This window comes from Phyllostomus hastatus, unplaced genomic scaffold, assembly GCF_019186645.2.
Source record: "Phyllostomus hastatus isolate PE091 unplaced genomic scaffold, TTU_PhHast_1.1 phas_contig_196, whole genome shotgun sequence".
NCBI lineage: Eukaryota > Metazoa > Chordata > Mammalia > Chiroptera > Phyllostomidae > Phyllostomus > Phyllostomus hastatus.
Window position 1 is genome coordinate 30,753,820 of NW_025333709.1, and position 15,015 is coordinate 30,768,834.

Consider the following 15,015-nt stretch of genomic DNA (forward strand, 5'->3'; position numbering starts at 1 on the left):
AGCTGTTCTCACGGAGGTGCCCAGCCAAGCCCAGCCCAGAGCCGAGCCCCAGCTGGCCTGCAGAGCCAGAGGAAATACACGAGCGAGCCAGAGGAAATACAAACACACAAGTTCAGCCACATCCACAGTTGCATGAATCCAGTTACATGAACCATAATAAATCAGAGTGACATATGTCTGACTTTTGGGGTGGTTTGTAACAAAGCAACAGATCACCAGCAGGACCACAGCAGGCCCCCCGAATAATGTTTTGCTCAACACTGTTTCCTTATGACACTGATGAGATGCCCCAGGAATTTAACTCTTGCTTATATTGCTTAGCCTATTGGTAAAACTGGTTTCCTTATACATTGTGTCACTTAAAGTCACAGAGCCTATAAATGACGTCGAATGAGAACGTACTGTATTTAACATTATAAACATTTTATTTTTACTTGTTTACTATCTGTTTCCCCCATACTAAAATGAAAGTTCAAGAGACTGGCTTCAATAATGAATGAGATCCTGGCATTTCAACTCGCCTCCAGAAAACGTTAGACTCGGATAGTTTTAAACTACGCACAGCTACCTAAAGGTTTTGGAGAGCGAATCAAACGGGCAGATGGGGGCCCGCACTCGGAGGAGGAGCGCTGGACAGAACGCATTCCCGTTTTCACAGCCTGTAGGACGGGATGGGGGGGGGGGCGTGCAGCCTTTCTGGGCTGGGAGAGAGAAAACCGAACTGGGAAACCGTGTCCACTGGCAACACAGGGAAAAACCAAAGAGCACATCCTACCTCTGCCCGCCTGCCCACACGTCTGGCTGCACGCACTCGGGGAACGATCACAGCGACTCAGCGTGAGACAGGAGGCCTGACCTCATTCAAGCTGCTGCCCGAGAAACGGAGTTTGCAGCTGGAGTCCGACCAAGATAACTGCCTGCCAAGCCAGAGAAACTCACTCCTCGCTGGAGAAAAACAACAACTCAAGAGTCTCCGATGCAACCTTCTCGGTATCCTAGATACGGTGTAAACGTACAGTATGTGAAGAAGCAGGGAAATGGGGGGGGCGTGTCTACAGAAAAACTACTGAGGCCAACGCTGGGATGACCCAGACGTTAGAACTGGCAAACACGGATTTTAAAGAAGCTCTGACAACTATTTTCAGTCAAGTAAAATATATTTTCAATGAATCAAAAAAGAAATCTCAGCAGAGAAATAGGAACAGTATTTTAAAAGAAGAGAATCAAAAGGAAATTCCAAAACTGAAGAATTCATGCCCTGGACGGATCTCACAGCGAAGTGGGGATGGCAGAGCACAGAGCAGGCAGTCTCGAAGAGGCGTCAACAGAAATCACCCCATGAGAAGGACAAAGATAAAAAAGATTTAAATAAAAATTAACAGGTACTCAGAGACCTATTAGGTAATTTTATGTATGTAATTAGAGTCCCAGAAGGAGAGGGGAAAGAATAGGGCAGAAAATGGCTGAATATCTCCTAAATTTGGTGGAAGACAGATATTTACAGATTTCAAGACTCTCAACAAACACCAAGGAGGATAAACACAAAGAGGGCCAGCCGAGGTGCAGCAGGCTCAAACTGCTGAGAGCCAAAGGTAAGAGGTCAACCTTAAATACATCTAGAAAAAAGTAACACACTGCATAAGAAGGGTTCAGTTAGAAGCCGATCTCTCATCAGAAACCACGGAGGCCAGAAGACAGCTGAACTGCTTTTTTAATGTGCTAAAAGAAAAAACTACTGATGCAGAATTATCATACCCCATGACTATATCCTTCAAGAACAAAATCAAAATGAAGAGTTCATTATTAACAGAACTGCGCTACACGAAATGTTGAAGGAAGTTCTGAACGGCAAAGTGAAAAGATTACCAGACAGAAATCCAGATCTGCAGGAGAGACTGAAGGGCAGCAAGAATGGAAATTCTGACATCGTTCGGTGGGGTCTGTAATACACGTAAAAGTGGTACACGCGACAGCTATGGGGTGAAGGACAAGGCGGGGTGGGGACAGGAGGAATATGCACTCAGATGATCCAAGCTTTCTATGTTTTAGGTGAATAATAGTATTATCAACTCTAAGCGCACTGTAAAAAGTGAAGAATATATATTGTAACCTCTAGAACACAGGTGGCAAACACAAGGCCCACGGGCCGAATCCGGCCCTCCACACCTTGTTTCTACCCGGTGGCAGCACTGAGCTCTCACTTAATTGTTAAGGAATAGTTACACTTATACAGTCCTAAAATTACATTTGGCCTTTTGAAGGCAACCATGAGGCTGATGTGGCCCCCAGTGAAAATGAGTTTGACACCCCTGCTCTAGAGGAACCACTGAACAACAGCATAAATATTCAAATAACTTTTCTAAAGGGTAGAGAAGAAGAAACACAACAACAAAAACAGAGGGCGAGGGGAGTGGAGAAAGGTATAGGGGGTTAAATGATGATGGACAGAGATTTAATTTGGGGTGGTGAACACACAATACAGTGTATACAGGTGATATGCTATAGAACTGTGCACCTGAAACCTGTGTAATTTTGTTAACCAGTGTCACAGTAAATTCAATACAAAGAAAAAAAATAAAGGGAATAAATAGAAAACAAATAATAAAATGGAGCTTCAAACCCAATAATTATACAATAAACATGAGAACTAAAAGGCAGAAAATGCAGAATGAACTTTTTTAAAACAAAGCATGAACACCTATATGCTGTCCTATATAAGAGCTAAACTTTAAATATAAAGCCACAGATAGGTTGAAAGTAAATGGAGGGAAAAAGATACACTATGCCAACAGTTAACATAAGTTTTAGTGGGCTCTATTAATATCAGATAAAATAGGTTTTAGAAAAAACAATGAGAAATAAAGAAGGTACTTTTAATAATTGGATCAACTTACTAGAAAACCATAGTGAAAAATGTGGAAGCCCTTCATAATAGAGCCTCAAAAATGCACGAGGCTGGAACATTCTTCACCAATAAATACGAAATCAACCATATGCTATAATTCAAATGAACCTCAAAAACGTGACATAAGTAAAAGAAATGAGACACAAAAAACCACACATTGCATGATTCCATTTACACGAAATGTCCAGAAAAGGCAACTATCTGAAGACAGAAAGCAGCTGACCGGCAGCCTGGGGCTCGCGACAGGGATGAACTGCTGGACACGGGGGACCCTACTGGTGCGGTGGGGATGTTTCAGAAATGGACTCTGACCGTACACGCACCACTCGTCAAATTCCATTTTTTAAAAATCACTGAATGCATAAAGTTATGGTATATAAATTATACCTTCAAGTTGTTTTTAAAAGGAAAAAAATTCACAAAGCAAAAACTGACAGAATCAGAGTGAGAAATAAAACAATCCCACAATCAGAGTTAGACGGTTAACACCCCTTTCTCAGCAACTAACAGAAAAGGTGGGGTTGGAGGGGGAATTAAGAAAAACAGAGAAGATCTGAATAACTCAGTCAGCCACCATGGCCCACTGACAGTTACAGAATACTGTGTCCACAAACTGCAAAATACATATTCCTTTCAACTCAGTGGTTCTTGGCAAGGACAAGAGCCTTCCAGGGGACATCTGGCAATGTCTGGGGACATTTTTGTTGTCATGTCTTGTGGGGAGGCTACTGGCCTCTTGCAGGCAGAAGTCGGAAATGCTGGTAAACAACCTAAAATGCACAGGGCAGCCCCCACAGTAAGAATTCTCTGATCTTAAACATTAAGTTCCAAGATTGAGAGACCCTGTTTTCAAGTTCTTTTAGGAGGGCAGACTGTGTTAGCACTCGAAACATGTCACAATAAATTTACAAAGACTGAAATCAGACAGCATATATTCCCTAACCGCAGTGAAATTAAATTCTGAGTCAGTAACATTAAGATATCTAGGAAAACCCCAAATATCTGAAAATTAAACAATATACCTCTAATTACTGCATCAAAGAAATCAAAGACAAAAAAATCGTGAGAAAATCAGAAAATATTTTGAACCAATGCCGACATATCACAATTTGTGGGATGCAGCTAAAGCAGGGCTTAAAGGAAAATGTGTAGCTTTAAATGTATATACTAAGAGACAATAGAGCAGGGACTACCTTTTCTGTTTGTTCTAACTGCTTAATAGCTAGGATAATTTTCAGCATTCAGTAGGTACCCAATAAATATTTACTAATTGAATGAATAAACAACAAAACAAAAGGCTAAATGAGTAGAAAGACATCTAAATGCCAACAGAGACATCTGGGTGACAGAACTGAATGATTTTCTTTTTATACTTTCTGCTTTCTTAAAATGATCCACAGGTATTTTTGTTTAATTATCAAAACTTTCCCTAGACCCAAGGGGCCCTTCTCCAGGGAAAAAAACAGTATGAAAGCCAGCTGAAATCATGCATCATTTAGACAGGGAGGGTCAGGTTCTGCTAAAGCTCCTGTAACTGGAAGAGCACAAAAACAAAGAAACACTGTCTCTCCAGTCACGCGGAAAGCTTTTTCCCTACTTAGTTGTTTCAGGAGAGGGGGAGAGGCACAAATCTAATTAACGAACAGAATGAAGCGACTGTAACTTTCTCAATCCCCAATGCAAACTGCTTCCGGAATTAAGAGTGAGAGGAAGCATGGCTCTGTGGATCGGCCCTGCTGGGGAGATCAGAACACGCACTGACTCTCCCACCTGAGCTGCTCGCGCTCCCGGCCCAGATTGACAGAGTTGAAAGCAATGAGTGATCAAGCAATTTTTTCTTCTCTCTCTCTCTCCCCAGAAAGCTGCCAGAAAATAAAACCATTTTCTTCCCACACACAAGCATCTCATTCTGGTCTAACTGAAAATACAGCTTGTCTCCACGGAAACATATATATCACTAAGACTAATACTCTCCACGAGTCCAGGCTAACATCTTATTCTCCTTTCTTTTCCCCCCATTCTGGGCATGGAGCTCCCCGAAAACTCTAGTTTAAGAAGGGGGGAAGAAACCCAACTTGCTCTTCTTCTTAAAGTAACAATTATAAATCAATTACCAGCACAAATTAGTTTCTAGGGCATACATACATGTAAATCATGAGCTTTGCTCAGTCACTGAGACATTAAAATCCTATTCAAATGTGCTTCTAAGTAAATTCAGAGACTCCCTTCCTGGAGTAAAAAAGGTGGCCAGGCAGGAAGGAGCCCCGGGCTATCGGGCCAGGAACTGAACATGTGCTGGCTAAGGGCGGTGCCAAAAGGTGGCCTCAGGACAAGCGGCAACTACAGGCCACCTGAATCCCAGGAACGCAGAATCACACCTGGCCCACTGCCCGCCCCCATCAGCTTTCATGAGGGCTCAGAGCTCTACTGGATCAATGTTAACTCCTGCAGACAAAGCAAGAAGGAGCTATATACGCCACTGGTACTTAATAAAGCAGTTCTTCAGACAATCTTTGGCTCAGTAACAGACAGAAATGTGTCTTAAAGCCACCAAGAAGCATGGAAAACCACAGGTTTGCAGAGCAAAAACTCAGTTTAAATGGAAAGGGGGCACATTAACAACAAAATGAAGCTCCCACTGGCCCTGCAAATCTTATGAACTGAGTGAAGAACCACCAAGGGAGCGCTGAGGCTACCCTGCAAAACCCCCATGCCTCCATTCTGCAGCGTGTTGTTCAAGGTCATCTAGGAAAGTCAGCACCGAATTACCCCTTAAAATGGTCTCCCCAAGTTTACTGCAGAAGGAAACTGTCTCCATAAATCTCACAGTTGACATTTGTACTGCAATCACAAGCAACATTTACCAAGGGTGAGACCCAGAAGAAGAAAAAAAACACCACATTGTTTTCTGAAAGCATGAAGGCTGGCACACGGAGTTGTCCACAATTAGAGGAACCAGCAGCCAGGCAACTACAATAGCCGGGCTCCCTGGGGGGCTAATTTGCTGCTCGGGATCTGGGGCAGTTTAATCCCACTGTGAGATTTCACAGTTCTGACTGACGCACAGTCTAAAGGCGGCCCGCCCTGAGCAGAGGACATTACTCAAAGGGGGCCTGGTTTCTCATCTTGGGAGGGAAAACTTGAACACTAAGTGCTCTCTTACACTAGGTCTTCAACATTTGACAGTCCAGGGGAAAAAAGGCTGCAAGTTATGTATGTTCTTAGAAAGTAGAGCGCTTTCTAACAATTAGAGCTTTCTAAAAATGGAATGCATCTCAGGAGATCGAGTTCCTCGTCTCTGGACAGGGTCCAGGGGATGCTGGTGACCAGCTGGCTCTGATGACACAGAAGGGACTCGGGCGTGGGGAGAGAGGATTAGGTGACTCCTAGGATCCTGTTCAGTTCAAGGGTCTAAGAAAATGGAGGCGATTACCCACAAAACTCCAAGGGGAAGAACACTCTTGCCTCAAGTCATCTAGCCATCATTTCAGGGAGGAATACCTATAAGAATAAATCCGACTGCCCCATCCTCCAGAAAGACACACCCACATACCCCCTGTGCTTCCACAAGCCAACCACACACGGCTGGAATCCCATTACTGCAAACTCTAGAGTTCCATCCAAAATTTTTGGAGAGACCCTTGGGCTCAGGGTTCCCATCTACGGTAGCCCTTCAGGAAGTAACAGGCTAGGCAATGGCTTTTCCAGTGCAAAGGTTTGAGATGCACTGTTTGCATTTGTTGGGATCAAATGACCTGTTCACAGACAAAAAAAAGAAACTACAAATAAAACTGAGTGTCTCATCTGAGCCTTCCTGAAAACCCACATGGAGTGCTAGAAGATGGATTTAGTAACATGTTTCTTTCAAAGCCTGAAACAAAAACATTTAATTGATCCAAAAAAAGGCAACAGAGAAAAAGAACTATAAAATAGGTGTGTTAAATAAAAACAAAGAGTGGGATGGTAAAAACATACTGCCATTTACTACACATAATAAACACCACCACCACAGATGTGTCCAGAATATGGGAAACTCTGCAAGACAAATAACCTGATTTCTTCAACAAATAAACTGCGAGGAAGAAAATGGGGGAGGAGTAACCTACAGAGTAAGACACAGACTGACCAAGTACAATTGTGTGGACATGTATATATCCTGATTTGAATTAGCAACTGCTAAAAAATACATATAAAATGAGAAAGGTTTCGGCAAATTTGAATGGTGAGTGAATAATGACTTAATGGACTTATTTTTCAAAGTAATAGTATTTATGTCTTGAATAAAAAGATTTCTTACCTTTTAGAGATTTGGAACAAAGTAATATAGAAACTACAAGTGAAATGATACATTATTTGAGATTTGCTTAAAAATAAACCCGTCTGGTGATGGGGGAGGGCGCATGGAACAAGAGATGAACAGGATGGCCCAATGTGTTAATCACTGATCCCAAGTAACACATACATGGGATTTATTATACCGTCCTAATTGTGTGTTCATCTGAATTTCATTGGACTATAAAAGACCAAGGAACAGAAGGAGAAAGGGGAGAAGGAAAGATGTCTCAATAGGTAAGTATGTGAAGAAAATGTTTTGGCAGGATATATTTCAAAATATTCAAGTGGTTATCTCTTGGCTAATGTGATCACAATTTTTAGAAAATGTTATAAATTTATCAACTCCAGGTGGGGAGATTACTGATTATCTTAGTCTCTTTTGCTTCGCTATGTTTTCTAATTTTTCTAGAGTGAAGAAATTGGAAAGTTGATTCCAAAACTGTTTAAAAGGACAGAAGAAAGACCGTCAAAAAATGAAGAGCCTTCCACTTAAACCCACATGCCTTAACTACCACTAGGCCACAGCCCCTTTGCAGAGTCTGATGGAAGACACTACCTCTCTCTGCAGCAGAAAGTGCACGCTCCTACAGAATTTTCCCCACCATGTCAGGAAACTCTGAGACCCCTGATGAACCCGCAGGCATTCTCGTCATCGCCAATTTGCAGAGGAGGTGAGGACGGAGAGGTGGGAAATACGTACAGGGTCCCATAGTCACCGAGTGGCTGAGCCAACATACAAACTCACCACCTAACTCTAGAGCTGGGTTCTTTTTTATTGTTTTTAGGATTGCATTTATTTATTTCAGAGAGAGGGGAAGGTAGGGAGGAACAGAGGGAGAGAAACATCGATATGAGAGAGATCAGGTGCCTCTTGCACAATGCAAACATGTGCCCTGACTGGGAATCAAACCAGCGACCTTTGGCTTTGCAGGATGATGTTCAACCAACAGAGCCACACTGGCCAGGGCTAGAGCTGGGTTCTAACTACCATATCACATGGCCACACATAGAATTAAATCAAATATACCAAGCAAACATGACATCCTGAATCATATTCTGGAGATCATGTCTTCAAATTCAACTAACACGAAGTGTCTACCACGTGCCAGACTCATCTAAACACATAAGGCCACCCAGCCCACACAACAGTGATGTAAGGGACTCACTTGAACACCCAGCTAACCGCGGTAGAATCAGGAGTCAAGCCTGACTTCTGACTTGAAGTTCACCATACCACACTACTGGTTTCCTTATAGTTGGGGGGATGGTCTAAGTTACACATGACCTCCTTGTAACCAAAATCTTTTCAAGATCACTGGCTGGAGGTCCAGTTCAACAGTTCAATTGGTGGACCCTAAAATTTGCCCAGGATGCAAAGTAGTCCAGTCATTAAGATGTGCCCTCATCGCTCTACCTTAGCCAGTTGAGTGACACATCTTAGATGGAGACGTGCTTCCCGACGTTTGTACCCAAGGTTATGTATACAAGTAGAACTCTATGCACACAGTGAAGACCAAGGCCAGATACTAGAATACAACACCACGTCACACGCACACACAGCACGGCCTGTACAGACAGGCACAAGCACACTCCACGAGAGCCCGCACAATGCTTACAGTTTCACAGTTCAAGCATCGAGTTTCGTTGGTGAGCGTTCCCTGAAAGATCTCATGGACCCAGGTGAGTTCTGGTTTATTATTCTCTGCAGGTTCGTTCATGTTGCCATTTTTTAATTTCCCATTTTGTTTCTCCTGTTTCTTCTCTTCCTGCAGGATGTCCGCAATAGTGTTTAGCAAATAATTTAAAAACTCGTGAGCATCCTGCTGCATGTAGTTATCAAAGAGATCTGGAAAGGAGAAGGTCATTATTTCAATCTCTGATGCTTGAAAAGCAAACGAAATGCTCAATTTTACAGGCCACGCTTCAGTGTTTATGTTGAAAGGATGGGCTGGTATGGAATATATTCATCTCCATTTGGCAACTTCAATAGGTGAGTTTGAAAAGAATTTTTGGTCATTTCCATTTTTTACCACCCACCAAGAACTAAATGTCCTATATTTCCCCAAAGTCATTATATAAATAAAAGCCACCAAAATATTTTTTTCTACAAAAAGAGAAGAAAAATAGCAGAAATAAATTCCCTAATATCAATATTTAATATGATGTGACCACCAATGGTCACTTATTTATTCTGTAATTTATCCAGAGCAACTGAGGTCTCTTCCCAGAGATCGTATTAAATCCTGGATCAGCCTGGAAGCAGCTTAAATGAAGCACGTAAGGGAGATGAGGGCTGTTTGTGAGAATGCATCTATCAGATAGTGTTCCGAAACCAAATACAAATGCTTCCGGAAGCCCACTGCTGTTCCCCGCCATACGGACGGACAGTCTCGGGATGGATGCAGCTGTGAGGACTCATTATTAATCATGTTCACAATGAGACTCGGGAGTGCCCTGCCCCCTTCTCAGATTATTTTTATTCTGGTCTGTATAAATTACAACAATTTTAAAAGACAGCAATCAAATTAAATGAGCCTTTATAAAACAAACATCTAATTAACTGAGAATCTGGTAGAGTAAGGCTGAAATCTAGGATAAACACAAATATCAAATATTTTTCTAGTCACAAAAATTACCAATGCAAAACTTCTGGAATAACCTAGTCTCTACCACCACTGCCCCCACCCCCACAAAAAGATGTAAAAAGAAAAAAAATCATTTGTGACAGCAAGACATTTTATTATATAAAGGTTATCAATTTAACATCTTTCAATTATCTTAGGCACATAAAAATCAGAGGTATTATTTTTTAAACAGATGCTCTGATTAGATAATATGCATTTACTTTAATCACTTATGACAAGTTCCTAAAATAGTACTATTTTATTCAATTACTGCATCAACCGATTTCTTCCCATGAGTGTCCTGCTCAGAAGGCTGCCTTGGGCGATTTTCCCTCTCACAATGGTCTACCCAGGAAAAAAAAAACGCCTTCCAACTGTGAAGCAAATAAAAAGACCATTCCAAACTGAGATGACAAATTTGAATTTTTAAGCATATATTTTATCCAGTTTTGTTTTATGTATGCTGAGTGGAGAAAGAGAAATATCTTTTCTTTAAAAAAGTATGTGTGAACAGGTGGCCATCCCCTTTTCCCCGGGGGGGTGGGGGGGTTCACTCTGAGGACACGCGAACTGTCGCTTCTCATGTCAGACCCTGGCACACCGGTCCGCCGCACCACTCACCGTTCTCCTTCCTCAGCCTCGAGATGAACTTCTTTGGTGGGATCACACCGACCTTCTTCTTCTGCGTGGCAATGCTGTGGAAAAGGTCTGCCAGGCACGTCAACAGGTTTTCCTTCTTTTTCTGCTGGGCCTTGTAGGCCAGCACGTTCTCCCGGAACGGCCGGCAGAAGTACAGGGCCTGCAGCACGGAGTTGCAGTAGCAGGTGTTCCCGAACTGCCAAAGGACAACAGGGACGCTTCACACCACGGCCCGGGGACAGGCCACCGCCACCGGCCCAGGCAGGGAGAGCGAGAAGGCCAGCCTCCACCGGCAGGCCTGGGCCTGGGCCTGGGCCTGGGTGCCCCTGAGCTGGGGTCCTGCTCCCCAGGTCAGGAAACTAGCAAACCGCTCGGAACACGGGCCGAGAGCTGGTCCACAGGGGTATGAATACAAGTTAACACCAGCCTGGGGCCTCTCTAGCCCATCAGCATCTCTGAAATGATAATAAGTACTCTGCCTGGATAAAATATAAATAAATTTTAAAAATCTAATGAGACCTTCTGGTGCTTAAAAAAAATAAAGAAAACATGACATAATCTGGGGACCCAGAAAAACAACTGGCTAAGTAAAAGACACCACACAGCAATACATACAAACTCCCTGAGGGCAAAAATAAAAACCCAGATCAAAAAGAAATCCAGGACCAGGAGAACCCCTTGCTCAGATGAAACAGCTTTCACGGAATGGGGGGCTTGTTTCGGTTTCTCGCCTTCAGGGTCCCAGCGTCCCTGCCCACAGGCTTCAGACCAGTCTCCCCGCGTCCTCTGTCCTCCGGAGCCACCGAGAGTCCTCCTTCAGTCGTGCCCCCGGCTCCCTCCCTCGCAACTCCCCAGTTGCCCTCGACCTTGCTTCCGCCAGGACGGCAATCCAGTGCCACCCAGTGCCAGGCCCCCTACAATCAGAGCGGGGCCCCCGCACAGAAATATTTTGTGCTCTCAGCCTCCAGAGACACCGCGATGATGATTAAAGAGGGAAGGGGTCATCCCCTCGCTGGTCTGTACTGACTGGAAAACCAACTCTGTGGAAGAACAGGGCGGAGACGATCGCTTCAGGGTTTCTGCTACACAGTGGAAAGAAAGAACACTACGGAAATAACAAGATCAGCATCACTGCTGTTGAAGTGCTGTGAAAGATTAAAATAGAACACGCGTGTCTTCTCGGGATCAGCGGTGGCCTGTGTGCCGTTTACCTGGGAGCCAGACAGGAGCTCCACCACTTCCCATGGCGTCTCTAAGGTAGGCTGAGATAGAACACTTCCTGTTTTTCTACACGTTTTAATCTAGTTGGACACAATTATGTAATAGGAGACAAACCTCTTTTTAAAGAAAAGTTGGAATTTCTTTATGAATTACCATTCGAAGTGAACATAAAGCTATTATTAATAAACTTAGATCTCACAACGCTCCCACAAACTAGGAAGCGGCCTTACTTCTTTTTTCCCCAAAGTCTGCATTTGTACATTCCTTAGCCAGGGCAGAATCCCCACAACCTGGATAACTATCTTCATGGAGCTTAAGCAGAGGCCTGCACACAGTGGCTGAAAAAAACGTGTGTTAAAATGAGGAGTCAGTATTTCATCAGCACAACGCCCTATCCTCCAGCACGGCAGCCTTCCTCCTCTCACTCTTTCCTGTTACACAATGTCTTGCCTTTACCCAAATACCCTTCAACAGCACTTGGTCTTGATCCAGGGGCAACTCCTAGGGAAAAAAAGAAACTTATGTTTACCAAGTGCCCACGCGGGACCTCAGCCTCATGTCAAGGTCTTTGGTGGGCCAAGAGGTGCAGATGGGGGAAAGGAGGCTCAGAGAGGTCAAGTGACTTGCCCAAGAGCACACAGCTAGTGAGCAGCACAGGTACCACTCAGACATATTCCAAGGTCTGTACTACTTGGGAGCCAATATTATCTCCATTACACCACAGGCAGCATCCGCTTGCAGAGATTACTTCCGGCCTCCCCAGTGGAAACTGCGACCTATCACGCCAGGGCACTGACTGATTAAGCTCAGAGCACTTGTTCAGAAAACAAAGTGCTTTTGAGTTAAAGCTTGATGTCACTGCCAGTTCCACCTCAGAGAGAAAGGATTGGGTGAGGAAGAGAGCTCACGAAGGCAGCGGGTGACACTGCCTTCCTACGTGGCCATGACCGACTCACCCAGGAAGCAGAGCCTGGTGAGTCTGCTCACACAGAAGGGAGCTACTGCTGCGTGCAGGTACCAGGATGAGGCCCGGGAATTCGGAGATAAACCGGGCCCCACACGCCGCCCCTGCTCCAGACACCACCGCCGAGTCCTATCCTTACACAGTTACTGGTGGTGAGCCGGTAACACGTCTAAAACTCTGACTGCAGGGATGCGTGCTGAGACGAAGACTGAGGAGTCTTCACTTATGCAGAGGGTGAAGGGAGAACATGTAACAGCAGATTTGGCTACAGAGGTGCATCAAATACCCTCTGAAAGTTATGTGTACAAAGGAAATCCTTTAAAACACAGGCGGGAAAAAATGTAAGAACCTGACCCCATGATGCAGTAATGAAACCCTTCTTCCTGAGACAACTGGCACTTTCAAAAACGGAACTAAATTCCCCCCTCCCTGACATGTGCCGCTTCCAGTAACTAAAGAGCGTGAACAATTACCTAAAAATTGTGGATGAAAAATGGCAGTGGAGTGGCCTCAAGTACTCTAAAATATTTGGTAAGAATAATACATTTCTTAAATACTCACGTTGACCAATCCGAAGTAGTGTTCATTGATTGGGAACTGCTCTGGACCAATGTCTTTTTCCAGAGCAGAGGCATTGGTGCCCTGAAAGAGAAAAATAACAAAAGCTCTGCGGCATGAAGAGCAGACAAGGAGGTAAAATGAGACTGAGGGGCCCCCTGAGACGGCACTGCCCCGGGGTGCCCTGTGTTTGGGACCGTTGGTGATGTTTGTGCTGAAAGAAGAGGTGTCAGAAGTCGCCCAGCCGTAAATCCTCTCCTCATCCGACTTGGTCATCCTCTGTCCTGTCCCCCCTGGCCTCACTCATCTTCTGCTGGGACAGGAGGCTTGACACAGGCCAACAAGCGACCTGAATCAAGAGCTTCTGAAACCCGGCACGTTCTAAGCTCAGATAGTTTTATACAGTATATATATATATATATATAAACAGGCAGCTTTAATAGTATTCGGCAGTGTACGGAATCATACCATCACTTTGAAAGTCAATTTCTTCATCCTGATAGAGATGTATCACATGCCTGCTATGGGCTGGGCACTGCTCTAGGCTCTCTCGATAGCACAGCAAACACAGAGGACACGATGCCTGCTCCCACCGAGTCCACAGTTTGGTGGATGAAGACAGAAAGAGCAAGCACGCTGGACAGAAGGCGATACGCACAAGGGAGAAAAATAACATGGGAAATGAGGTCAGGCGCTCCAGGGAGTATGGGGCAGAGGAGAGACACAGTGGAGGGGGCATAAGAAGGTGGGTAGATGCAGCTTTAAATAGGGTGGTCAGAGAAGACCCTATTGAGACAGTGCCATGTCCAAGGGATATTGTAAATAATGGAGAAATACAACTGAAAACCTAACAGTTCCCAAATGCATCAAATTGGTAAGCCGCGTGAACCGCTCCGACACAAGGAACAGTTACTGGGAAGGCCTGCCATGTGCCAGTGGCTGTGCTCCTTATTCTCACTACAATCCTCCAAGGTAAGTACTACTATGATCCCCATTTCCCGGACAGAAGCATGAGGCTCAGAAGGGTTGAGAATCTGCCCAAGGACCACAGTGGCAGAGGCGGGACTGGAACCTGGAGTCAGACTTGGGAGCCCAAGACCTTACCCAAAAGCTCTGCAGAGCAATCCTATCAAACAAAACCATTTCTCGAGCCCAACTAAGGGCCAGGGGGCACCGGCAATACCACGCTGCTTATCACTCCTCCCCAGGGCCTGAATGGGTCTGCTGGGATCAGGAAATGTGACCAAAGTCGGGTTGGAGAGGCAAGGAGTGTGGGTTGGGTGGGACCGGGCTCCTGGGCACCATGGCTCTGCCCTACAAGCCTCTCCTGCACTCCAGCTATCACAGGAGATTCACAGCTCACAGAATCTCAAAGCTTTAGGAGATAGGTATTTTAGAAAGAAAAAGAGACTGTTAAAAAAAAATCTGCTGCTGCTACTTATTCTGGGCTAATATAATTAGCATCTCCTGTCACAGGAAGAAATGGCAAAAACGTGGGCTGAGAGCTAGTCAAAATGGTCACATGTCAATAAGCACCATTAAATGCAAAACAACCCAATCCTATGCAAAGAGAACCACAGCAGAGAGAGCACACTCCATCCCTTATCACAACATCTTGTTTTCCCTTGTTTTCCATGTCCGCATACTGTTCCGCCAATCCACATTCCTTTCCCCTTCACCGCAGGCTCCCCTTCCCTGGTCAGCTGTGTGCACAGTGGTTTCACTGCCTTTTAGGGTGTGTGCACACGTGTGGCTTTCACCGCCTTCAC

General features: G+C 44.6%; 1 protein-coding gene across 2 annotated transcripts in view; it reads right to left on the bottom strand.

The window, feature by feature from the left end:
* The window catches only part of USP46 (ubiquitin specific peptidase 46), a 54,459-nt gene that overhangs the window by 16,697 nt on the left and 22,747 nt on the right, over positions 1-15,015 (bottom strand). The window contains exons 2-5 of one of the 2 annotated variants that reach the window (XM_045834517.1): positions 13,250-13,330; positions 11,955-12,225; positions 10,486-10,699; positions 8,857-9,086 (exon numbers count right to left, since the gene is read on the bottom strand). In XM_045834517.1, coding sequence (XP_045690473.1) covers positions 8,857-9,086; positions 10,486-10,699; positions 11,955-12,032 — 522 coding nt within the window. In that variant the 5' untranslated portion in view covers positions 12,033-12,225; positions 13,250-13,330. The remainder of the gene's footprint in view (positions 1-8,856; positions 9,087-10,485; positions 10,700-11,954; positions 12,226-13,249; positions 13,331-15,015) is intronic. The other variant, XM_045834516.1, reaches the window with a different exon arrangement.